A 25,787-nucleotide genomic window follows, 5' to 3' on the forward strand; every position below is an offset into this window, starting at 1 on the left:
CAGAGTGAGACTTGGGCTAATGTCACACACTTTGCTCAAAGTTCACCCGCTCGTGCTCCGCTAACCGGGCGAGGCTGCGTGTCGGCGCCGCGGCGGCCGCAGAGGAACGTGTCTCCGGCGGCTTCAGGGTGAGTTCACCCGCCGGCTCCACGCCATGGAGCCCCGCTGTTGTCAACTAGCTAGTGGCGCGTCTCCGCTGAGCCGTGTAGCTGCTAACTGTGGCTAACGGTAGACGCTGTGAGGTTCGGCTGGAGCAGAGGGGACCGCCGACCCTCCTCTGGCTGCTCCCCCCCTGTGTCTGTTTGTGTGTCTGTGTGCGCTGTGCGTGTGTGTGTGTTGGGGCGGGTTTACTGTGGTGTGTTAACTGCTCGTTGATTTTTAAGCGTTCGGTGAAGTTACAAGATGGCGGGGAGTCAGTTGTGAAAGTTGTTGAACAGTTCAAGATTCGCACGTCCGACGGATGAAGCTGGTTTTACGTTCGATGCTGTTGGTTCCGAGCCTCAGAGCTCGACCCGGGACTCGAGGACACATCCAGGGGAGGAACTGGTTCAGGGGACGTGGTCCTAACTAATCTGTGTGACCAGCATCATGGACCCACTTGGTCTTTAAGGTCGTCTCTCCACCGCAGCGTGTGTGTGTACCAGTACGTTTAACCGGTTCCTGTGAATCCGAATCCTCTCCCATTGCAACCTGGGATCGTGTGTCTGTTTGTTCTCCCTGTGCAGACTGAAGCAGGAAGGAGGATGTCGTCTGTCTGACAGTAAACTAAGTTGCTGGCTCCACTTCCTGACCCCTGTTGTACATGCTCATCATTCTTCTCCTCTGATTCTCATTGTTCACATCTCTTCATCTTCTCTCAGCTGCCACATGTGTGTAACTCTGTCTAATGCCTGAGGCTTCATATGTGGGAAAGACATTCTGTGTGCACTTCACTCAGTCAGCAAGATTGTGCGATTAGTGCTGGGCACGCCACACATTCCTGGGATGCCAGGGCTGGATGGAGGGGGTCACCCTTCTCCCTCACCAATTCAAATTCAACCCCTCTGCAAGTTATCCAGAGACTATAAGAATCAACGAGGTGTCATGTGAGGAGATCATCTGGAGCCACAGGTCAGCAGATACCCAAAGTTACACGAGAAGTTTAGCATCTGCAGATTTAAGTGTTTAAAAGTGAGTCATGAGAGTAAAAGTGCGACATCATCTGTCCATAGACCTCATTAACTTAGGTAAAAACGAGAGGAAGGACAAATACATGTAATTAGTTATTAACAACTATAAAGTTAAAACTATTCACTGCATTGTTTATTCTGTGATATAAGATTTCATATTGGCAAACATCAAGGCAGATCCTGACATGTCTGGGAACTTTTGAATTGTTGCTGTATGTACTTTCTACACAAACTTGTAAACGAGTACTAGGCTTTGTGATGCTGTATCCTTTACTAAACTATTGTAAGGGCATCATGTGATGTTGTGGATAAACTTTGGCTTTAAGCAATATGCTTCTTTCTCTCTAGTCCAGACAGGAGGCTTCAATTAGCTGCGTGCACCCCTCCCTGCTATCCAGTAACAGTGGAGGGATCTGTGGCACCCGGGGGCTGCAGAATGGACCTGAATGAAAAAGGCTTCCTCTTCTGTAAACAGCTCAGCTGGTCCTCAGAGAAACTGCAGCCTGTGGAGTAGGCCTAAACATTCAGCTGAAGGGATTCAGACCCGGCACAACATTATTACACTATTTCAAAAACATGTCTGTAGCACCGTTCCCCTTTCTCTTTAAGTTAGACCACCCTGCTAATTTGATAAAGAGACCATCAATTTCACTGTCTGAAATGTCAGGTGTCATCAGCTGTGGCTAACCACCAGTAATAAAGGGATTTTACGTTAAAAAAATAGACTTTTTGCTATTGTCTGCTAAATCCACACTTAAGCTGTCTACTATCATAACTAAGAAATAAATGAGGAATGAGCTGTTAGAGACTTGAGATTCAAAGAGCCACAACTTCATCTGGAAGGTTTCAATCACAGCAGATGTGGTGGTTTCTTTCTTGATCTTCAGCTCAGTTTGGAACCGCAGTTTTGGTGAAGGGGGTGTTTATCACAATATTGGAGTGGAGTCCTGAAGGTGGGGATGATCAGGAACTGTAGATAGCTGTTGACAGACGTGTCCAGCTGGGGGCAGAGTGATAGCAGGAGGGATGTTATGGTTGGTTTGATGTGAGTTGACCTAAGGGTCCGTCATAGAGAGAGAGGGACAAATACAGCTGCTGTTCGAACAGCTTTCACATCCACATCACAGACAACCTGTTCATCGTCATATCAGCATCACCCTGCACATTCAGAAGCTGTTCTCCTGTGTGGTAATTCATTGTGTTCAAAGAGAACATTTCATTTTTCATCTCTGGTAATTTGTGATGGAGATTTATAACCTACCTTGTATTCTTATCACAGGAACAATTAGTTTATTTGTGTAATTTGTACTTTGTCTTTGTGTGTCCTTGATGGTTGAGTTTGATGATCAGCAAACGTCGAAAAACACTGATTCTGTCGTCTTACTCCTGGTTTCAGATATCACAGAAAAAGATGGTCTTGGGTTAAAAAGAAGGGGGTGGAGTGTGTGTGTGAAAGAAATGGAGTTGAGTGATATGGGAGACAGAGCATGGATGAAAGTGGATACTTTCTCTGCATGCAGGTAGGTGTGGGAGTTTGTGGAGGGGCCAGAGAGTGAAGGGTGGAGGCCAGGTGCTGGGCCAACACTGGGCCAGATTCAGCCAACATTAAAAAAATAAGATAGATCTGTAGAGAGAGAAAAACACAGCGGAGCAGAGAAAGTAAAACTCTCCGACTCCACCTCGTTCCAAGGGAGTGAAGAAATAGTGGAAAAGAGAGCCAGAAGAAGTTTGTGTCGATTCAGTGTTGTGATTTTTTTGGTTTATCGTCTGATTAATTACTTAATTACAAAAAAAAAAGATATAGGTATAAGTAATCAAACCCTACCTGTTAAAGTATTTTTATTAAAGAGAAATGACCAGAACACAGCCACAGTAGCTCCGTGACATTCCCTTTAATAAACTACCTGGAGCGAGAGGGTAAAGCTCCGGTGACTGGAAACAGATTAGAATCCCTGGGTGGGGAAGAGAAGAAATTGGAACAAAGAGGGGAAAAAGCATGAGGGGCATATCAGAGCCTACATTATGATTCTTCCCTGTAATGGGGAGAAAGAGCCAAGCTTATTGCCTCAGAGGAAGAAAAGATCCTCTGTGGAATGACTGAAGCAGCCAACATCAACACAACCCTAGGTGCTCAGGAACAGAGGCAAGGACACAGTGAATAAAGAAACAAGATCAATACCATAACAATAACTGGTCTATTTCTGAGACTTGGTTTCAGAGGAGCATGGTGGCCAGTTAAAATGTGATCACCTCATCTGTTATGAAGGAAATGTTGATATTAAGCTAGTTACGCTTCAATTTACCTCTTCCCTTAAAGTAATGAATCCATGTGCAAAGCAGCAGAAGAGACTTCATTTTGAAGATTAGATTTCAGATATTTGCCACAAAGACAAAACCTGATCATTTGCTTTAGAGCTTAACTCACTCACAGGTCCATGTTTACTGCTTCCCCGTCTGTCTCTGGACAGGGAGGAGTTTTGTTCTTGTGTTTGCATGTACAGGTTTAATTTGAGCTGAAACAAAAATCAAGCTTGGGCATGCACCTCCATGGCGAAATGCAGGTTTCACAAACACACAAACACAATACAAAGAGAGTTCTGGATGGTGGCTGCGTTTCACCTCAGTTGTACTTGTTGCAATGCAAGAGAACAGCAGTATGTTTATAGTGTTGGGGGGGAGACAAGAGAAAAACTGCTTTTTTGTTGTGTGTTTCTTGTCTCTCTCATAAAGCTTGATTATTCTGACACATGCTGGACTTTTGTTTAGCTCTTCCTGTAAATGCAGGATTGTTGTGAGGAACCTGTTGCATCAGGCTCTGTTATCATTTATCCCTCGATGTGCTGTACAGCAAACTTTAAGGTTAATAAGAAATTAACCCTCTGAACTTTGCAGAAGAAATGCTCTGCTACTGCCTGCATTGGTATTTGTTCCTCACTGCCAGGTTACTTTTTGTGGGAGAACCTGATAATTCTTCACGTCTCTAGACTCTTTACAACAACTGTCCTAAAAGATATAATGATTAAAAAAAATATACAAATACTTCACATTACTTTTCACCAAATTGTCAATTAAACGCATCCAAAAGATTTATAAAAAAAACTTGTACAACTATTTCTTAACCATCCGTGTCACGTAACTATGTATTTATTTTTAGAGATATAGTCTTTCTGTCATGTATCGTAATGACATTATCACAAGTGTGTGATGAGGAGGTGCGTTTCTGAATAACTGTAACTTTCTTGTCACGCAGCTGTTGAAGTAAAGTGTTTACTGATAACTGTAAAGTGTTACATGGATATTTAGCACCTGAACACAAAGTCTCACCTCCACTATGTCTCTAATATGAATAACATTCACACATTGTCTGTAGTTGGCAGAACTTCCTGAAAACAGTTCATCTCCGATCACATGATGGGGTGATGACTGGACTAATGACAGGGACGATTGATGGGATGTTTGACTTCTTCACAACAACATGACCTCATTGTCTCTGTTTAGGACATCATGCGATCAAGCTGTTGCTGCTACAGCTGATGCACCGCTGGGTTTTACTGTGAGCTTTGATTTTTAGAGACACAAACATGAAATGTTACAGAAAAGACAGGTGAGCCTGCAAATGTGTTTGTCGTACAACCCAAAATACTTTCACACTCGGCTTATCTTACTGATATGTCTGATATATACTGATAGGCATGCAACAAGTAAGTCATATCTTCTATGTAAACTACTAATGTGTTTAGTTTACTTTGAATGTTTGTTTCAGATCTGAAATTGGTCGGATGTTGCATTCTTTCTTGATCTCAGAATGTGTGTGAGTGATTTTTCTCACTTGGCTCGACTCCTCCAACTCACTGTAGTTAAGAAGATAACCTCTGTTATTGCATCGCTTTGTGTCCCTGCTCTATCTCTGTCTTTTTAAATTCCTCAATATTCTTTAGGGTGACCTTTTAAGCACCTTTTCATCCTTGAACTTGTAGGAAGCTTGTGAACTTGACAAAACTATTTTAGTCGCAGTCTGTATCAGTGCAGGCAAAGGTCAAAAGTTTTTGTGCACAATCAACCTAGTCGGTGTTCCCTGTGTGTGAGAGCTGAAATATGCGTCAGCTCGCTTGTGTGTGCTCTACATAGTGCTCTCTCTGCTGCCTTTATCATTGACCTTTCCACATTCCACAACCTGCCTCTGGAAGTCGGCTCTCATTGGTTGCAACACTGCCTGCTTTGTTTGAACTCGGCCTCGGGATTGGCCGGTTTGTGTACTTCTGGCTCTGATACGCTGAGTTGACCTGTTCCTGCTGTATCATTACTCCCCAAGGAATGTCAACATCCTCTTTGCTGTATAGAAGCGAACACCTTGTAGTGTCTTAGGTCTTAGATAATAGATAATGAAACAATAGATGTGTTTCACAGCGCTCACCTAGGCTGTGATCAGTGATTATAACCTGATCGGATGTGTTGGGTTTATATGATCTTAAAGCAACAGATATATTCATTGAGTTACAGATTCCCTCATTAGTTGATTCTCCTTATGTTGATTGTGATGTAAGTCATTGGTTACTTGTTAATCAGACATCTGTAAATACTGGTATACTTGAGTTTACATTTAGAAGAAAAAGTCTGTGGAATAATTTCCTGGTTCACCACATCATAACTTTTTTAATTATTAATCTGAAATTAGTATTTTTAATTTACCCTGGTTTTATTTTACACATTTAAACTCATGACAGTTTTTGTGCCTTTTTAGATCGGCAGCATTCAGAAACAAAGAAAACATTAACTGCTGACGTGATTCAGAGGCGTTGGTCTAGTGGCAGGAACTTGGACTATGGGCAGAGAAGGTCTCTGGTTCGTCTCCACGGAGAGACAACAAAAGAACCTGGATTGATCTGTCCAAAAATCCAAGAGTCTCCCTACCCTGTCTAGTGCCCCTGAGCAAGGCACCTTACTCCCCCAACATCTGCTCCCCGAGCGCCGTACATGGTCGCTCACTGCTCTGTGTGTCCTGCACCAGATGGGTTAAATGCAGAGGTTAAATTTCCCTACCTGCATGAGTGTGGCTTTGCATGTCTGTGCATGTGTTTGGGATAAATAAATGCATCTTAATCTTAATCATCTTAATTCTTTAGTCGAGACATGTTGCCTTAAGTTCAGATGTGTTCATGACGATGTGTGTTATCATTTGGCCTCGACTTACTGGTAATCTGTTTATGTGAGCTGGCATTCATGATGTTTCACAATATCCAGCCTCGATCAAACAAAGAGTAATAATTTGATTCATGCTTGTTGAGCCAAAGTGAGTCCAAATCATTTGACCTATAATAACTTATTGACATGGTGGAAAAGTCCTGACAAAATGTGATGGAAATGTGAATAAATCAATGTATTTAATGAATGATTAAGGTTTTATTATTACCAAAATGAAGGTACATATCAAATACATTTATTTATCAAAGAGGTTTTATGACATTTACAGTAGTTCTTATCATATGGATGTTCAAGTGCAAATTGTTCCAGTAAGTTTGGTTTTAATTGGTTGTTTGATGATGTGACAAAACATGGTGAGACCTTGATACGTCAACGCCGTCCCCAGATTACTGCGCTGGCTGTGGCTCGTAATGATGTCAGTGATGCAAGATGTCAGTGTTCATCATATATTTCTGGATCGTGGGAACATGGAGACGTGTTGTCCAGCTTTAGTTTTGAACAGACTCCGGCTCATCCAGTGCTCTACTGAACTGTCTGAAGCTGTTTTGGCTTTTCTTGGTGTTTCTATTATTCTGACTTGTCCTGTGAATGTAGTGTCTAATGTGACAAATGAGTTTTCACATTAGGGATTTAAAAAGCTATCTAATCTTTATTTATATATGCTGTTTGATTTTTATCATTTGCTGGATAAAACAGGAAATGTAGACATTTTAACGATGAACAGAGCAAACAATCTGCCTGAAGAGAGGATCAGAGCACGTGACAGGTGACACAGCACGTGTGAACTGTGGAATAAACACGACAAAAAGTTTCCTACAACTTTATTTTGTAATCATAAATTACTTTGGACAGGAGTTAACGTTGCTAATAGCACCGTGTAACCCCCCCCCCCCCTCCTCCTCCTCCTCTCTCTCTCTCTCTCGCTCACCCGGTGACGTCATGATACTGGGCCGCTCTTTTGCTGAAACCATAGGAATGCGACTCACTTTGTGTTTACGGACCCGAGCCGCGGACGCACCGAGCCGCCGGAGCTTCTACTACTTTCCGCTTTCTCCGCCGGGAGCGTCGCGGTTTGTCATGAGGACGCAGCGACGCGTCTGACGAGGGAACGAAGTTTAAACCCTTCGCGGAAATACACGCCGCCTCTGCGGGACTGTTTTCTTTCCTCCTCCGTGTTCCGCTCCGTCATGAGATCAGGTGGACGGAGAGGCGCTGCTGCTCGCGACCAAAGACCAGCACCTGTGAGTATCAGCGACTGGTTCGAGTCCCGGCCGCGGGCTGTGTTCTGGAGCCGCTGGTTCGGTTGAGTCCGGTTGTTAGAAGCTAGAAGCTGCGCTGGCTTCGTGCTGCTGCGTCTCCGGGACCGAGGGGAAGTTAATCTGGGCCACAAAAAAACAAACTCTCTCACAGCTCGGATTAACTGAGTCAGAAAGAAAACCCTCCATAATAAGTTGATTGTTAGCCTGGTGTGAAAGGAGGGAGGGTGAGGGATGACCTGTTTGACACAGACACACAGACACAGACTGCTGGGAACTGACCGTGTCTGTTAACCCTCCTCTTCCTCACTTGCACCATTCAAACCCGCTCGTAGTTCTCCTGTCAGGGCAGCTGTGGGACCCAGCTGTCCCAGTCATGTGTCTCCGTCTGCACAAGTGTTGGTGACACATGGGGATGAGGAGCCTGATCTGCTGGTAGCCTGTGTGTGTGTACGTGTGTAAACTCAGTAGGAAGTCTGGTTCTTGTGCTCTAGTGTCCAGGAAGTTTGTTTTTATGCATTTTGACTTATTTTAGCTGTTGAACAAAAGGACTTCCTGTTGTTTGAGATAAGCAAAGAGAGGATGAGGCCAGTGCTTGATTATTCATCTGCCTGTTCAAATGGAAGCCTCAAAGAATATGGTGTAGGTATTTTTATGAGTTTATCTCATGGTGTAGGAGTTTATTCTGATAGATGATTTTGAAATAAACAAATTAATTGATTAGTTATTAATTCTCAAGTCCTTTGTCTTTCTTTGTCCTGTTTAGTAATGTGCAAAACAATTGTGAAGTCTTTGATAGAACTCAGAGCTTTCCAGATTTACAATAACGTTGAATCAAAACATATTTTAATACTAAAATAAGCAAATAATATTTTCGGTTTATGTAAAGCTTCAACTAATTTATTAGTAACTTCAAGTCACTTAGAGGTATTCAGACTTAAGTACAATTTATCTATTGAGGGACTGGACTCAATATATTTCCTAATAAACTTCAGTAAGTTGTAGTCATGGATATTAGTATTGATTTCAGGCTGGTCTGTAAGGATCATTGTCTGTCCCTAATATACAACAGGCTAATGTAACAATCACAATACCTTCTTAGTATTTAACCTCTTCAGTCATCTGATTGTTGTCTAGTATATTAGAGTGATAACTATTAAAAGTCCAGATTATGGCTGTGATGACCAGCTGTGTGTATCTGCTCTAATTAAATGATCCGTGGTTACCTGTCGTTGCATGGGGGGGGCTGATCGTGATGTCACGATCAGCTGGATATCAGCTCGTCGGTTGGTTGTTTCGATGTAAGTTCCCATGACGTGACCGTTCATCAGCCAGCTGATACTCGGCCAAGCAGCTCTGTATCTTAACTGACTCATTAACTATAATAGTAGGCAGATGTAAGCAGGGCCGCTCTGTAGCAGCTGACACGCCTCACACGAAGCCCTCAGTCGGCAGCACCAAGGTCAAACAGTGTACGGTGTGTTTGCATAGAGCTTCATGAATCTGAGTTACATCATGAGAGAGAAGTGTTGTCCTCTGTGTGTGGGTGTGAGGTTCTGTGTGTTTGCAGTAGATAGAGAACAGGCTTTTAATTATCTCAACTGATTCAGCACCAGCAAGCTAATGTAAGAGCACCACAAAAACAGTGGTAACCTAAATACTGCTGACTACTGTGTGGTATCTTCATTTGTAAATCTGTGTCTGTGTGTTGTGTCTCATTGAATAGCAAATTGCTGTGTATTTTTTTTAAACACACCTCAATGGTCAGGTTAAGGAATACTAAATTAAATGTAGCGTGAGAAATATCTGCCTGACAAACCCTGGTGATGTGTTTTGCTTTGGCAGGTAACTTTGTGTTCTCAACCAGCTGCTTCGGCAGGTTACCAGCCATCATTTACAGGCTGTTTATCGTCTCAATTCTGGATGTGGTTGGATATTAAATAATGATTTTTAACACTCCTTGTTGCCTGTATGTTAAAAGGTTTCTGTATGTTTATAAAACTTATTGCCAAGTTCTAAAAACTAGATTAGATAAAAGCTTATTTCTGTTATATATTAAATGGCCTCAGATTTGTGTTAACTTAATATATGTGCTCATTATACGTATAAAAACTAAGAGTCAATATTCAGTCCATGTTGGGATTTGAGACATCAAAACTTGTTTTACAGGTATTAAGTGAACATGTGTTTTTATATTGAAGGGATGATTTGCTCGGGAAGAGCTAGACGTGTTGGTCTTGACAGATTACATTTCCTCTCTTTGTTTTTCATTAAACAATGTTTGTCTTTATACAACACAGTTTTATTTTCGTGAAACAAGTTGGTGAATATGGTCTTAACCTCCGTGGTTATAAACCATCATTGAATGAAAAGTTTAGGGATTTATTTAGACTTTTTTAAGTGTGTTTACATCTGCCCTCTCAACCACTGAGTGTTGTCCGTGTCCTCTTATGAAAGCAGTTATGTAAGGTATGTCTTAAAGGAGCTGCACACAGATAATCATTAGAGCGGAGGGAGAGAATGTGTAATGCACACTCTCTCTGTCATGGCTGATGCAAATCATCTTATAGTTTTTCACTTTCCCCAACTTTATGACAAATAGTGGGCGTGTAAGAAAAAGCAAGTTTTATTAAATCACCAATATTTGCAACAGAAAAGAGAAGAACACTAAAGAACATGTTGGATTTGACTTTACATGAAACTATGTAAAAAAAAAATAACCAAAGAATATATATGTCTCCGACAGTCTTGACATCAAGAGTTCAATTTGTATATTTACAAAGTCTGTTTCAGTCTCGCCCACAAGCCCAACAAAGTTCAGTTCAAACAACGAAAAACCCATATAACAAAAATAATCTGTTCTGGGTTTTAACAAGGGTCTTCATAAACCAACAAGTCAGGAAAGTCAACAGAAAGAGAAGCAACATCAGCGTTCCCATATGCAACATGTTCAGGGCCCTCTCGACCTTCCCCCTCATTGCTCTGAAGCTACTGGTCACTTCTGTGTGTTGGTCAGTGGTCCCGGGGTTGTGACATGATTGGTCACGCTCACGCAACAAGCTGCACCTTCTGCTGGGGCAGAAGGTGCAGGGCGACTCGTCTCCCTGCCCTGCCCTTGGGGTTGGGCAGGGAGACGAGTCGCGGTTCCGTCTTTGTGTATCACGAACCGAAACCATGGACGTCTGGACCGAGATCTCTGTTTAAGTTTGAGAATCGTTAGTATTCAGAACGGTTTCATACCAAACTGTATCATTGCAGCTGTACGGCAATGTTGTGACTCAGGGTGTCTTTCTGAGTGTGGACCACCCATGTGCACCGCTTGAATCAGGCCAGAGGACAGCAGCTTCATCCAGAGCTCATCAGCCTGGCTCTGGCCCACTGACCGGACAGGCTTTCTCACTGTTCAGCCAGGCAGACATGAGCCGCAGTGAAGCAATGCAAGGAGAGAGAGGGGGGTGCTAAAAGAGAAGCTGGGAAAAAATGAGAGGAGGGTGGGAGACTGGTAAAGAGGGAAGGAGTGCAGAAAGAGGTGGGGGTAGAGGGAGAGAGGTAGATTGAGGGTGTTGGGGGAGAAGATAAGAGAGTGACAGATTTGGAGTGGGAGGGCGGGGAAACAGCGAAGCTTCAACTACGGGGATTCTTGTGTTCAAGGAGAGATCTGCTTGCTCTCTGCGAGGAGGGGCCCTTTAGCTGGCTGGTTTACTGTGTTTGAGAGCATTACCAGTGTTTGAGGGGGAGGCAGGGTGCAGCAGAGGAGTTCTTCTTCTGTTTGAGACAATTTTTATACTTTGACTCCAGATGAGTGGGCACTCTTCATTTTTTTAGAGGTCTGTGTGGACCTTTACTGTCACACGGGGTATTGGTAATGTTTAATAATCCCAATTTAATCAAAGCAAAAATAATCCTGACTTACAATGTGGAACAACAACATGTCTACACATCTTAAAAGATGTCAGCGTATGGAATCAATTTAAGTTTGTTGTGGTAAAATGGTTTAACATTTCCTTTTTATTATTTACTTAAACCCAACTGGCTGCGTTGTCACAACTTAAACTTTCACTTGTAGATGATATTTCCCTGATTCTTATTAAACTGTAAAGGATCAGAATACAGCTGAACATGCAGAGATTTGTAAACAACTCTGAAAGAATCCAGGAGTTCATTCATGTTTGTGTGTTTGCTGCCTGAGTCACTGAATTGTTAATTTCACCGTGTCCACATTGAATAGAACCCATGAATAAAAAAGTAATCCAGGGATCCTGGAGAGCAGACACCTGTTGCTGGCATTCTTCTGTCTCACGGCGTTTCCTGTTTTATGATGACGAGGATATGGAGGGGGAGTATGGGAGACTGAGCCCCAGGGCTGCCTGTGTTGGGGGGGGGGGGGGGGGGGGACTGTAAACCTGCTGAAGCTGTTAACTTCTGTCCTTGTCTCTGTTCCTGGAGTTCACCTATTCTCCGGTCGCCTGTTTGACTCTGACATTTAGTTTTAAAATCCAAGAGGAGAAATAACTTCTCTTACTATCAACCATTGTTGTTTCTCGTTTGTAGTATGTTCCGTAACTAGGCAACTAATTGCAGAGTAAACAATCTGCTTCCTGTTTACCCCTGTGCTCACATGCCCATTGTATGTGTTATGAAACACTCGTTTAATCATATGCTGATTTTAAATGAAAACAGTAGTAATGATGTTGCCTAAAGCTCGATCCTAAGCTGGTGTGATGTGGCAAAGTTAATAACAATATGATATTTAATAATAATTAGATTGGAACACCATACTGAGGTTGAAGGAGTGGTTTCCCCGTCTTGTTAGCTCCTGGTATCATTTACTTCACATCTGTTGTTATTTCTTCTTAACAGTACAAGCAAAGTTCTGACCATTGTATCCAGACTCTGTTGGAAACCCTCGTTTTCCACCCACACAGTTCTACCACCAGTCGACCTTGTGCTTGGCACCTAGTGAATAAAGCATTTTATGATCAGTTCTGTTGGTCACTTGGCCTTCAATATTATTTTAATATCATTATTTCTTGGCCCTCGAGAGTGGCAGTAAAATAAAAATTCCTGCCATATCCTTTTAGCTTTCCAAATATCTTCAGCCACAGCAGATATGTCAGGATTTGAAAAGCCACAACCCTCTGCGATCTGGAGCCAGACCACTGTCTGTAAATATGAGACACTCTCCATCCCCAAATGACAAGTGTCGTACTGATTTACACTTAAAGCCTTGTGTTTTCAATAAGAAATTATGATTTCAGCCATTAACTCGCAGCCCACACTGTTCCCACCGTGCCAGTAGTTCATCTAATCACTGGAGGCCTCACATATTGGTTTGTTATTGTCCTCTGTAGATAATATAATTTCTCCAGTAACCTCCAGACTTAATCAATGTCATCCTTCCTTAAGGCTACAATTACTATCAGTGTTCCAGAGTTCAGATGCATTGATTGATTGTATTACTCTCTCAGTCGAACACTAATCATAGGCCTCTACTGTGATTTATGTGCCTCTTTTTGGTTGTCACCAGACTCATTATGATTGGGATGAAGCATTTATCACTGGTGTTGTAACCTCGCTGTGGTGAGAAAGTTTTGCAAATGGAAACGGAATCCAGAGCAGTTGGGTGGAGACGAACCATGTGTTTTCACTGAAGAGGCATCTCAACCTGGACCTCACTACTGTGTTCCTAGTGACTATATAACACAAATACACTTCTCGATACAGGCGTAAGCTTTTGATTATAACATTCTATGAATCTTGTCAATGTGTTTTAGATCCATTGGCCGATATATTGGTATCTGAAACTTTTGTCTCCCTAATAACATTGAACCAAACAACCGTAGTGTTTGGGCTCTACTGCATAACTCCAATAAAATATTGCAGCATGTAAGATCCTGTTAAACATTTCATTCATTACACTTTTGTACTGGTGTTGCACATAACACAGACTTGTGACATGTTATTTCGTTCCTAACTCTCTCTGTTTGAAGTAGTGTGTGGAAGTTCTGTGTTGCTGCTGCAGAGTCTGTGGTTTTTTGGCAGTGAACCTCACTTTTCTCAGTGTGTTCCTGGGTGTGTCCTGCTCAACTTGAAATACTCCCACTGTGAAAGGCTTTATTAACGCTACAGACTGTGAACCTGGCAGTGTGACTTCTGCCCTCTCCCTCAGCTCGCCCTCTCACCATCCAAACTGTCCCGTTCCGTGCTCTCATCCCTGTGTCTCTTCCATGACCTTGTTATTAGCTTCCCTTTGTTTTTTGTCCTATTCCACAGTAAACGGTCTGCATTGGAAACAGTGTGTTGTGGAAAAACATGAAGCAAAGATTGTAACATAATTTAACAGGACAACCGCCCCCACTCCCCTCAGCTGCCCAGCGGGGCCTGGTCATGCTCATAACACACTGATCACCAGCAAGGCTTTGTTTAGCTACAGGGAGTGTCTCCTTTGAAGCCCACTGACAAAGCAACAAGGTCAAGAGGGAGACCAGCAGTTTGGTGCGAAATGCAGAATTTATGAGACTACGTTTTTTCACAGCAATGTTTATGAGCGTCTGTTTATGTGGCATAAAGTGAAATTTTAACCGCGGACAGGAAAGAGATGTGTGTATTGTGTATGTGCACAATATGTTTTGGTATAATGCAGTATATAGCAGACTGAACTGTGGTAGTTAGTGCTGTGTGTTTGTTTGACATAAATCCATTGAAGGTTAAACATTTGCATTATTTTTTCATCAGTATCTCTCTTCCTCCTTGCAGGTCTGATGTTAGGCTGCAGCTGCCCCACCCACCACCATGTTCACCAAAAAGAAGAAGTCTCGGATCCAAATCTCAGCTCCATCCAACTTTGAGCACCGTGTACATACGGACTTTGATGAGGAGGAGCAGAAGTTCGTTGGGTTGCCAAGGCAATGGCAGTCGCTCATCGAAGACACGGCCAAAAGGCCAAAGCCCTTCATCGACGCCACTGTCATCACCACTGTAGAGCCGCGCAAGGTGAGTTCGTGAAAGGGTTCGTGATAATGATTTAATACCTAGATTTGAGATTTCATGTGTGATGTTTGTTCGTTTATGAATTTTGTTTTATGATCAAGCTGCATTTTTGAATTAACAAACCCATTCACATGACTTTTCAAAATGAATACACATTCCTAAGATAGCCACAACGTTATGTTGTATTAGGAACAACTTTCCTGTCGTCCACAAGTCTCCCTTATTCCCCTGAAATCTCCAGGCAATCGTACGTGGCCACAAGATGGGCGTGGATGGCTCCCTGACCTGGTTGCTGGATGAGTTTGACACCATGTCCGTCACTCGCTCCAACTCCCTGCGACGAGGAAGTCCTCCCATCCAACCGCGCAGGGACTCAAGTTCTTCAGGAGGAGGAGGCGGGCAGGAGAATGGAGATCCTCACCACAGACACTACTCACACCCAGACAGACAAGACAGGTCAGGAATCAAAGAGCTGCTCCAGCTAGAGACATGGCACATACAATTTAAATCTGTATCATTTGCTTTTTTCTTCTTCAGCTGCAGCATGTTGCACATATGTTATACAATCACAATTTTATGATACAAAGCATAAAGAGGCAATTTGCACTTCACGAATCTGTACTGATCTGTGCATCACTTTTCTTCTCAGTCACCGAACTAGACCAGAATTTCCGAGTGGAGGTGACCCCCGCCAGGCTCAGCGTGCAGTCCGTTCTCCTCACAGGGATGATGGAGTTCAGGGTCGTCCCCAGCAGCAGCCTCGGGGCCAAGAGCCCAGCAGGGCCCACAGGGACAGACCAGGCCCCGGCCCGCCCCCTCCCCCCCACAGAGACAGAGACCGGGACCGGGACCAGGTAAAAACTGAAAATCAATCCTGTGTCAAATATGGAGCCAGTCTCACATTTTCACTTTAACATGGACTCATGTCACTTTTCCCTGCAACCAGTTTGTTAAATCTTAACCTTGTGTACATGTGTCACATATTGATATATCTTTACACTAAACAAAATGGCTGCTATTGTTTTTGAAATCTCAAAAGAACATATGTACGAAGCTTTGTTTATTTTGGTTAGAGTACCAAAATGTGTGTCTCTTGTAATTCTTTACTTGATTTCTGGCTCCATCTGTCACCTGCCTCTTCTCAGGAGCAGGTGGTTCGCAGGGATCCACCCAGTGATCCCAGACCAAAGTCGAGCTACATGACGCGGGACGGCAGCCCGCAATCTCCCAGGGACAAGAGGCCTCTCTCTGGGCCCAACATCCGTACCCCAAACCTGCCGGTAACAGAGGGCGTGATAAAGACTGCCCCACAGACCACACGACCTTTCAACACCTACCCGAGGACAGACAGCGAGGGGGGACGCAGCCCCACCGGACAGGTAGGGACGGGGGCATGCACAGAAACACAAGAGTCTGTTTAGTACCAGGACGAGCAGAATCAGAGGGAAGCTATTGACTGAGAGAAAAACTGCAGACAGGTGCACATTCAGTTGGGTGATGGATGATGGCTGTTACCACGCTGCTCTTTGTTCTCCAGGTCAGATTCACTGCTTCGGTCCTGGTTCTCTCTTCTGGAAGCTGTTAGATACGTGATCATCTTAATATTTGTGAAAACTGCTTAACAGAATAATTGAAACAAACATTTTAACGGATGAGGATCGTACTTCCTTTTGTTTGATTTCTCTTTACACAGTCAATCAAAAAATGTCTCATACATTTTTACTATTGCACAACATTACCACATTATCTGTGTTTATTAAGCTACTGCAGGCAAGAAATTATTTCAATATTTTAAAATTTCATAATGTGCTATGTTATACAAGATTAAATCCATATTGCACCAACCTAATACGTGAGTTATTTCATGGCATACAAATACTTGCCTATAAGGAGTAATTAACTGATTAAGTGCTTGAGGGTATTACTTCAACTTTTGATCAGTTGTCCCTTGTGAGATGAAGTGATATATTTCCGTGTTCAAAGGTCACAGTGATCTTGTGGGAATCTGGTTTAATGATGTAAGATACTAAGAAATAACCTCTAGACTGAACAGAGCCAGTCCTATAGTGTGTTGTAATCATGGTCTCTTGTCTCTGTTCTTCCAGCCGGTTCGACACCATGAATCTTCCCCTCAAAATGGCCCCTCGAGTGGCTCCACCAGAGGTTCCTCCGGCTCCAAGCCTCCTGTCAGCCACCCCCATCCTCATCACACCTCACACCCAAGCCTGACACCTGAGGCCTCCCAGCACCCACACACTCCTCATCCCAACCTTCCAGCTCCGCGGCCCCCCGTGCCCCCCGGGCCACCAGCGTCAAGTGCACCGTCCCAGGGCCGCTCACCGCAGAGGGAGCCCCAGAGGGTGTCCCATGAGCAGTTCAGAGCGGCACTACAGATGGTGGTGGATCCAGGCGATCCACGAACCTACCTGGACCACTACATTAAGATAGGGGAGGGGTCCACGGGGATCGTGTGTATAGCCACAGTGAAGACTACGGGGAAGCTGGTCGCTGTGAAGAAAATGGACCTGAGGAAACAACAACGCAGAGAACTCCTCTTCAACGAGGTGACAGCTTATGACACATTTAATGAAACACTCACATCTGTATTGTAATATTGTATAGCACCAAATTACAACACACATTAGCTCAAGACACTTTTTAAACAGACTTCTCAGTATAAAACAGCACAGAACAACTAAACAATAAAGTGAACACTGTGTGTACATGCACTTTCTGACCAGATGCCGTCACGATGAACGAGAGCAGAAAAATGACGTCTCTCATTTTCCTCATGTTATAATTATTTGACAAGAGCAAAACGAATAATCCACACTTTCCCAACACAAGCACAGTTTGTGAATAACATCAGGGCTGAGTGTGAATGGCCGTATCACACTTGCAGCTGTTGATCAATGCAGCATGGACCTTACAGACACACAGTCTCTCCACCTGCAAGGCCTCCCTGCCATTCTTTGTAATGAGTTTAATGGGTAATATAATTATACCCTGTGTGTGTTTCGATGGTGACTCAGGTGGTGATCATGCGGGACTATCACCACGAGAATGTGGTGGAGATGTACAACAGTTACCTGGTGGGAGACGAGCTCTGGGTCGTCATGGAGTTCCTGGAGGGAGGAGCTCTCACTGACATCGTGACACACACCAGGTAAAGAGTGAGACTGTTTATGAGAGGACTTACATTTATTTAGCAACCTATGACTTTTAACCATTGTGAATTGTAACATGACTCTGTAAACTGTGTGATTGTACTTTGAGTCTCTTTAAGTTTCTAATGAACACTCCTCAGTCAACCACCAAATACGTGTTTCATCCATAAGGGGGCAGTGTTGTCTCATAAAGAGAAATGAACAACAGCAGATTATTTATTTTACATTGATTTTTTTTTATAAGATATTTTCTCCCTCTTCTTTTTTGACTAACTATCTCTACAAACTGTAAACATGGATTCTCTGTTCAAAGGTTCAAGCTGCAGAAACAGACGTGTGTAGGTCTAATCTGACATTTCTCTGTTTCTCTTTCCCTCTTCAGGATGAACGAGGAGCAGATTGCCACAGTATGTCTGTCTGTCCTGAAGGCGTTGTCTGTCCTCCACACACAGGGTGTGATCCACAGGGACATAAAGAGTGACTCCATCCTCCTCACTCATGATGGTCGGGTATGTACCACACTCCCATCTACCACATGGTAGCTCTTCCCAGGCGGGAGGAGCAGCTTATAAGAGGCGTTTAAGCTGGAGAGCGATTTTGAACTAACAGATTTCATTAACATAGATGGGCGTTAGAGTTGGTGGAGGTTTGCCCTCTCCGAACAGCCTTCTAGTTATAGCTTAAGGATCATCAGAGTTTTTCTGAAATGGTCTAAGGGATGCACATGATCGACTGAGCTTCCTCTCACCCACTCACTCATGTTCAGAGCTTGTCTTACAGGATGCGCTAAGTCAGCACAAGAACCACTGACTAATCATGATCCACTTTTACACACGTCTGCTTGAAAAAGGAACTGGATTCATCTTTGTTAACCACAAATGCAGAGCTGAGGCGGATGGCAAATAACTTCCTGCCTGTTGACGAGCAGGTTTCTGCTTTCTACGGAAAGGGCAAACCGAGAACACAGTGTCTGGTGTGTCACAACTAATAAACACATACATGATCTGTTCCCCTTAACACTGAAGTTTATACTGCACTGTTTCAGGTGAGATCCAGATGACAGTAATGACACATGACTATGACTCTGTGATAGGTCGATCTTCTCATGGGTCATATCATGAATATCGTACATTTATCATATCATACAAACTAAACTATTTGATGAATTCAAACAGACACAAATTGTAATTTTCAGGCAAACCATATGATTGAGGTTATTGTGACTTTTACCGATCAACGGGGCCCTCTGCGTAGTCTGTATGTGCAGAGTGGAGCTCTGACTGTGTAGGCTCACACCATTGGATGAATGTTACCCATGATCCTCTGCTTCCAGAACCAGAAGAGCTGCTGCTTTAGAAAATCCACCAAACTCTGTTAGGAATTCTTTAAAGTTTCCGGCTAAATATTGGAGATAATTTCTGTTTTTTAATAACTTCTGAGTCTCTTGAACTGATCTCAGTTCAGCTTCACTCTTCTCCTGGAGCTGATTGTGATAGTTTTGACTCTCAGTCAGTTCTTCTAACAGGAGATGGAACCCACTCCCCAGAGTTACAGAGATCAGATTTTCAGGGAGCGAAGGAGGAAACTTTCTTCTTATTCACAGCGGCTGAGAAATCAAACTAATTTAATCAAGCTGTTAATCAAGCTTAATCAAAGGCAGCAACAGCTGCATGTCCCGGCCTGCACACTGACACCGAGCAGCTTCAGCCGCAGTGTTCTGCTCTGTTCAAGCAGCTGCAGGCTCACCACCATGTCGCATATAGACCAGCTTATTGTTTTCTCACAGGGCAAGTTTCACGTCTCTTTGAAGAAGTGATCTCAGTGGGAGTTTTTTATGTTTAGGACAGAGGATCTTTATTGATCTTCAGTCTGCAGTTGTATGTCTGCATATAAGGTTTCACATTTTCTTTGTTTCCTTTTTTTCATATTAAATTTGGTTGCACACATATTTGTAAATACTGGACATTTCTAATTTCAAAGTAGTGTGTGTTTTTTTTTAATAATAGCAGTTAATAAAACTTGTAATGTAGTAAAGCTATGATTCTCATAGCAAGTTTCATTTCTCTATCTGAGGACAGCAGGCGTCTCTGTGGATAACATCAAGCGCAGCTTCTCTGTTTGACTACCTGCCAAACACAAACTTTCTCAGAAACAGGGCTGGGTCGCAGCGGCTTTAGAGACTGGACCGCTCGACCGTTGAGGCGTAGCAAGATTTCTCTATGATATGCAAATTCAGTATTTAAATCTTATGCAGCTGAAACACATTGAACTTTGTCTGTAAAGAATTAAGTTACCTGAACTTTGCATTTCTATCAGAACGACTCGGATAGCAGAGCATTTTAAAAATACAACTTCTATAATGTATGTTAACTTCTTTATGCCCCACTGTAAGAAGTGATGAGTGTTACCATTGGTTTGTAGCCTGGCTTAGGTCAACCCCTTTAGTTATGTACCTAGATTTGCTATTCACCAATGTGCCAGGTGTTTTCAGCAGCGGAAGCATTTCTGTTAATTGTACTGCTATCGGAACATCTGCGATAATGTCCACTACTGTGAACCACCTGGACTGCAGGCACATTCGTCCAGATTAGTATAAGTGCAATAGCAGCATCAGGAAACATCCCTGACTGCTGCAGCGGGCATGAAGAATTATATACAAGTCCAGTAACTTGTTTTTCTTTTATCACACATACTCATATTTGATATTAAAAACATGTTGGCTGTAACAGTTTCTTTGTTGTTAAAAATGATCTTAACATTCCTGCGTCTTTTATTTCTCTCTCCTCTCTCTCCAGGTGAAGCTGTCAGATTTTGGTTTCTGTGCTCAGGTGTCTAAGGAGGTGCAAAGGAGGAAGTCTCTGGTTGGAACACCGTACTGGATGGCACCAGAGCTCATATCCAGGTTGCCTTATGGACCAGAGGTAACACTTTCTCAGCATCTTATCCTCATTTCATTATCTAAAAAAGCAACATCTCTTCTGCTTGTAGACTGTCCCTCACTTCCTTTACTTAATGTCCCTCTAGGTGGACATCTGGTCTCTGGGTATCATGGTCATAGAGATGGTGGACGGGGAGCCGCCGTACTTCAACGAGCCACCGCTCAAAGCCATGAAGATGATTCGAGACAACCTTCCTCCCAAACTGAAGAATCTGCACAAGGTAGGGAGACAAACACTGAAAGTACTTGGATGCTAAACCATTAACAGTTCACGTTTTAAAACACATGCACCTGTTTGGAATGAGGGTTATTGATATATATAATATAATTTACACCAGATTGAGTGTGAAGACTCAGGATGTTTTCTCCCTCTCTCTCCTCGTCTTCTCCCAGGTCTCCCCTGTGCTCAAAGGCTTCTTGGACAGGTTGTTGGTTCGAGACCCTGCTCAGAGGGGCTCGGCCAGTGAGCTTCTCAAACACCCCTTCCTGGCGAAGGCCGGTCCACCATCATGCATCGTCCCTCTGATGAGGCAGAACAGGATGAGATGAGACATGTGACAGTAACAGCCTCCAGACTGTGGAGGGCAGCGTGTGCAGGTTCAGATGGAACAGAATACTCCTGCACACAAATAAGTGGCCCTTGATATGGATGAGAGTCTGATGGGTGTAAACTGGGTGTGCAGGAGTATTCTCTTTTCTTATGTGAATATCTGAACTTTGAGGAGTGCATTGCCTGAATAAGAAGCAAGTTGGTGTGAGTGTCAGTGAGTGAGAGCTCTCACTTGGAATCGTGAAGGTAGAGAACAGCAGAGAAGCAACAAACTGCCTGTCACATGATTTCAGCTGACTTCCTGTACGCTGAGTTTTAATTTGAAAGTCCTGAACTGGAAAGATTACGGACTGTGGCTGTTTTTATTTTTCCATTTGGACCTAACCTGGATTTTGAGTGTGATGGTTGGGTTTTGCACAACAGTTGGATACGTCTAACAAGCCAAGAGCCTCTTGGATCATTTTAGAGCTCGTCGAAGCAACATTTTAATCACACTATTTGACAGTTTGGATTTTCGGCTCTACAAGGACGTCACTGACCGATGGATTCTGACACTATCTTCATCACATCCAGAACTTACTACTGAGGGCTGAACTCTAATGACTCATTAATGAGCCAGACGGACTTTATTTTGTAGCCATAAAATACTAGCTTTCTGTTGTAAACAAGAAAACACACTAAAAAGAGGTAAACACTGGAGTTGTGGTTTGTTAACAGATGAAATTTTCTTATTTTCTCCTTATTTTCCTGTGTAAGTACAATGAACATAGAGAGATATACCAGTCGTGATGTTGTACTATCTCTATTTTGTGATTGCTTTATAATTATGATTTTTTTTTCTGGTTTATTTTCGAGTGACGTGATGTTTTATGAATCACTGGTGACAAGAGATAGAAGCTGCACACAGATAATAGACACTAGACGTTTAATTGAATTTTTAGACCAGACGATAAAAAAAAAACTTTTGACCTTTAACCTTAGATGAGCAGGAAAAGCACAGAAGAAGAAGAGGATGAGATGCACCACGTTGAAACGGAATGAAGGCAGATAGAAGGAGAGTCGTTTTCAAGCAGATTGTTAAGTGACTCCTCAGAGTCTCTTGACGTAGAAAAAGCACAAGCTGCTTTTAGGACAAACACAAAGCTGTTTTCACTCTGTGGTGCACATCAGCTTCTCGTGGTGCAATCACTCTCCTTCAACAAACACACAGCAGCTGCTGTTTTAGTAAATGGTCGGCTGCTGACGTGAAGGAGCTCTCATCGTGTTCTACTACATCGCTTGTCCCGTTGAATCGATGTTTGATTACCGAGTTCATGCGTCTGCCAGACCATAAATCCACCTCGTGTCCGATTGTAACGGGAGCAGACTGAAGCTCTTTGGTCATCCAGCGAGTCCCCTTTTACTCACAGAGCTCTTCATGTAGCAAACAAAAAAGCTTCAGAGATCGGGGGGGAACGTGTTTAGTTCTGATTCATATAATCTGTCATTGATTGTTGTGGCTCAATCACCCCCCGAAGTCGTCAGCCCGCTGGATGGAACCACAGAGAAGTCATTAAGGTTCCGTTGGTCCTAAAGTCTGGATATTGTCCACCACTTGTGTCCTGAGAGGCGTCTTCATCAGCAGACATCTGTAGTTACACACTGTAGCCTGAAGCAACACACAGGTTCTACACAAGAGGGAATTAAAGATACAGCCGCTGCTCTGTGAAGACAGATCCCCCTGCTGGTTCCATTCTTTTTACGTCTTCCAGTTCAGTTGCTCCACAGAGACGCTTCTTCTCAGACCAGACCTTAGACTGGTATCCTTTTTAAGAACAGTTTCCACTGGACGGGGCGTGAAAACCAACTTCTCTCAATATTTTAAATGTCTTTAAAAATGGCAACTAAGCAAATAGGCGCTTATCAGGCGTCGTAGCACATAACACTGTCAACCCCTTTAATGCAGTACTGTAAATACTGCTTTACATACTACTCTGCAGCTGTAGACTCCCTGAACTGCAGCTCTCTGCTGTTTGTGAACATCACTCTGTGGGTCAATAACTTCCTCCCAGGCGCCGTCTGAAACTTCAGGCTCTGGTCATATTTTCACACTGTTGACTTCTGCTGTCCTTTTATAAACCAACATTATCATTCTTCCTAAAAATGTGCGTTATAAATTTAACTCGGTCTGGAGCTGCTGCAGAACAAGTTTCTTTTAAGCGACTGCAGACTGAATGTATTTGACTCGTAAAACTTTGTCCCTGCCGCTCACAAACCTGCAACTCCAAGAACTTTGGGGTTGTTGTTTTGTGCGTTCTCTCCTCGGCAGCTCACCGGAACGAACATGGTCACATTCAGTTGTGTTGTGTTACGTTTCCCTGTTGGTAGCCAGGATGAGCCGAGCTGAACGAAATGATGGTGAGTGACAATCAGGTGTCAGGGAGGTAATGTAGTTCAGGCTGTGACATTCAAAGATAAGAATTTCAATTTTTTTTGTTTTCTAGTTTGAGAGTGTTTTCTCCAAATCGAAAACTTGAATTTGAATATCGATAAAAATTGGCCGATAATCATACATTTTTCCTTCGAGTCTTATTTTGATAAATTGGAAAATATTTCCTGAAAGTCATCACTGCGGAGCAAAAGTTTAAAGTTTCACTGGCCTGAATCTAAATGGTTTTATGTAATTTTCTCAAAATATGGATTAGGTTTGGTATCATTTATTTTCCGACCTGTGGCCTTAATGCTCTTTGTTTTTACGTAGCTTGTTTCTCTTTGTTAGTTCGGGTGTAAACAACCTTCTCTGGTGTAACAGACGTCGATGTTGTTCCTGGTCTCATCTCACATTCGATCAGATGTGATGGTTGATGTGAAAATCTTAGACCGACTGATGTTGCTCATTAGTTTGACTGTAACAACACTTCAATGGACCAGATTCTACTGCTGTGTGTAGATGTACATGCTTCTGTGAAGGTTGTTTTTTGTGTATGTGTGGACATGTGTGCATCATCATGACTTCATGCCTTAACACTTGCAATCACTTCTTGGTGGATTATTGTGATTCTGACACTACGACTGTTAGTGATGGTGAAAGGAGACGTCCTCAGTGCTTTACTCTCCCGTCTCTGTGACGTCTTCAGGAGACTGTAGAGTCGTGTGTGTGTGGGATGGCTGGTGTCTGCATCGGCTGCGTTTTCATCGACATCCCGCACAGTTTTCAATTTGCTTACCAATGAAGATTGAGGGTTTTTTAGTTTTTCCTATGTGGTTACTGAGTGCCTCAAAGTGTCGGCCCGCTTCTCACCTCGATGTGTTTCATGACGGAGAAAGAACGGTCCTTTTCAAAAGGATTTTTCAAGAAGCACGACTCCTGACAAGGTTTTTTTTGTGAGTCTCCGCTGCTTCACACAACGGAGCGTCCAGCTGGTTTCTGTTGGTTTCTTCACTAATGGCCAACAAGCAGCTGAGGTGCCTCTGTTCAGGGTTTAGTTTTCTGCTCAGACGTTTCTGGATTCGTTCTTCGTAGATGAGAAGTCGTGGTTCTTGGAAAACTCCTGCAGGACCGAACCTCTGGTTTCCGCAGTGAACATGAACATTTCTGGTGTCGCCAGATACAACAACCACTACTGAGCAACCAGCTCACTCTGTGAAATATGTGACATGAACTAATGAATTCTTCCTCCTCAGACAGACGAGACCACCTGGTTAAAGTCTGATGTCGATCTGTTGTAGTTTTGACATCGTGTTGTCAAACATCAGATTCAGACAAATGTACCTGCACCATCTTGTTTTTGTAAATTTCACTGGTATTGTAAAAACATAGATTTCACGTTGCAAATTTTACTTTTTTTGCAAATACAATTTTTGTAAAAGTCTCACGCTGTGTGTGTTTTTTGTTACTCGAGTGTTTGAGATGTTTCTTACAGAGGTGGGGAAAAAACTAATGTGACCACTAACTTTGCATTGGCTTCACTTTGCCGACCTGGATTCTACGGCCATCGGTTTGCAGGGAGGAACCACAGCGACAGATGTGTAACCTGAATTCACACATCTGTCCCACTGGTTGTTACAATGATATTTTATTTGTTTGATGTTATTTCAGACTCATCGTTTCTAATCTGTATAAACAATGTTTCGAATGTTTGCAAAAATAAGAAGTGGTCTCAGTTATGAGTCATTAGTCAATCACTCAACACAGGTTTTAATTTATACATAAACAACCTCGACACAGCATGGAGGGTGGGGGGGGGACATTACTCACCACAAACATGTGACTCGCATTGAAGCTATAATGATAATAAAAATGTTGAGAAATCATATATGTAATTAAAAATAGGAGCAGCAATGACAGAACAACTGTTTAATAATAGTAATGGCAGTAATCATGCTGCTTGATGAAATCCCATGATGCACCTCTCTCCTGATCCCTCAGTTCCCTCCTACAGTGTGTGTGTCTCCTCTGTCTCCTGATTATTGACAACACATTCTGTCCTTTGTGTTGTTTTGCATCCGTCTCCCCGTCTGTTGTCACTCAGCAGG

General features: G+C 43.0%; 2 protein-coding genes across 3 annotated transcripts in view; both read left to right on the forward strand.

Annotated features, from left to right (window-relative positions):
• pak4 (p21 protein (Cdc42/Rac)-activated kinase 4) lies at nt 1–25,123 on the forward strand. Of its 2 annotated transcripts, none has more exons than XM_062385665.1 (11): nt 1–128; nt 14,384–14,620; nt 14,859–15,073; nt 15,267–15,471; nt 15,763–15,996; nt 16,723–17,181; nt 17,650–17,783; nt 18,167–18,293; nt 20,580–20,705; nt 20,809–20,943; nt 21,116–25,123. In XM_062385665.1, exons 2-11 carry the CDS (start codon nt 14,420–14,422, stop codon nt 21,269–21,271), a joined length of 1,992 nt encoding a protein of 663 aa, XP_062241649.1. In that variant the 5' UTR covers nt 1–128; nt 14,384–14,419; the 3' UTR covers nt 21,272–25,123. The 2 variants fall into 2 exon arrangements, with proteins under 2 accessions (XP_062241649.1, XP_062241650.1); XM_062385666.1 differs by lacking the exon at nt 1–128 and adding an exon at nt 7,335–7,612.
• zgc:152863 (uncharacterized protein LOC562658 homolog) overlaps nt 23,664–25,787 on the forward strand; it is a 12,685-nt gene continuing 10,561 nt past the window's right edge. Inside the window, exon 1 of the mRNA XM_062385338.1 lies at nt 23,664–23,669. Within this exon, the coding sequence (XP_062241322.1) occupies nt 23,664–23,669 (6 nt within the window). The remainder of the gene's footprint in view (nt 23,670–25,787) is intronic.

This window comes from Platichthys flesus, chromosome 4 (genome assembly GCF_949316205.1).
Source record: "Platichthys flesus chromosome 4, fPlaFle2.1, whole genome shotgun sequence".
Taxonomy (NCBI): domain Eukaryota; kingdom Metazoa; phylum Chordata; class Actinopteri; order Pleuronectiformes; family Pleuronectidae; genus Platichthys; species Platichthys flesus.

Coding starts and splice junctions, on each gene's coding strand:
- pak4 (XM_062385665.1), top strand. CDS start 14,420: ATGTTCACCAAAAAGAAGAAGTCTCGGATCCAAATCTCAGCTCCATCC. Junction 15,472..15,762: donor GAGACCGGGACCGGGACCAG/GTAAAAACTGAA, acceptor GCCTCTTCTCAG/GAGCAGGTGGTTCGCAGGGA. Junction 20,944..21,115: donor AACTGAAGAATCTGCACAAG/GTAGGGAGACAA, acceptor GTCTTCTCCCAG/GTCTCCCCTGTGCTCAAAGG.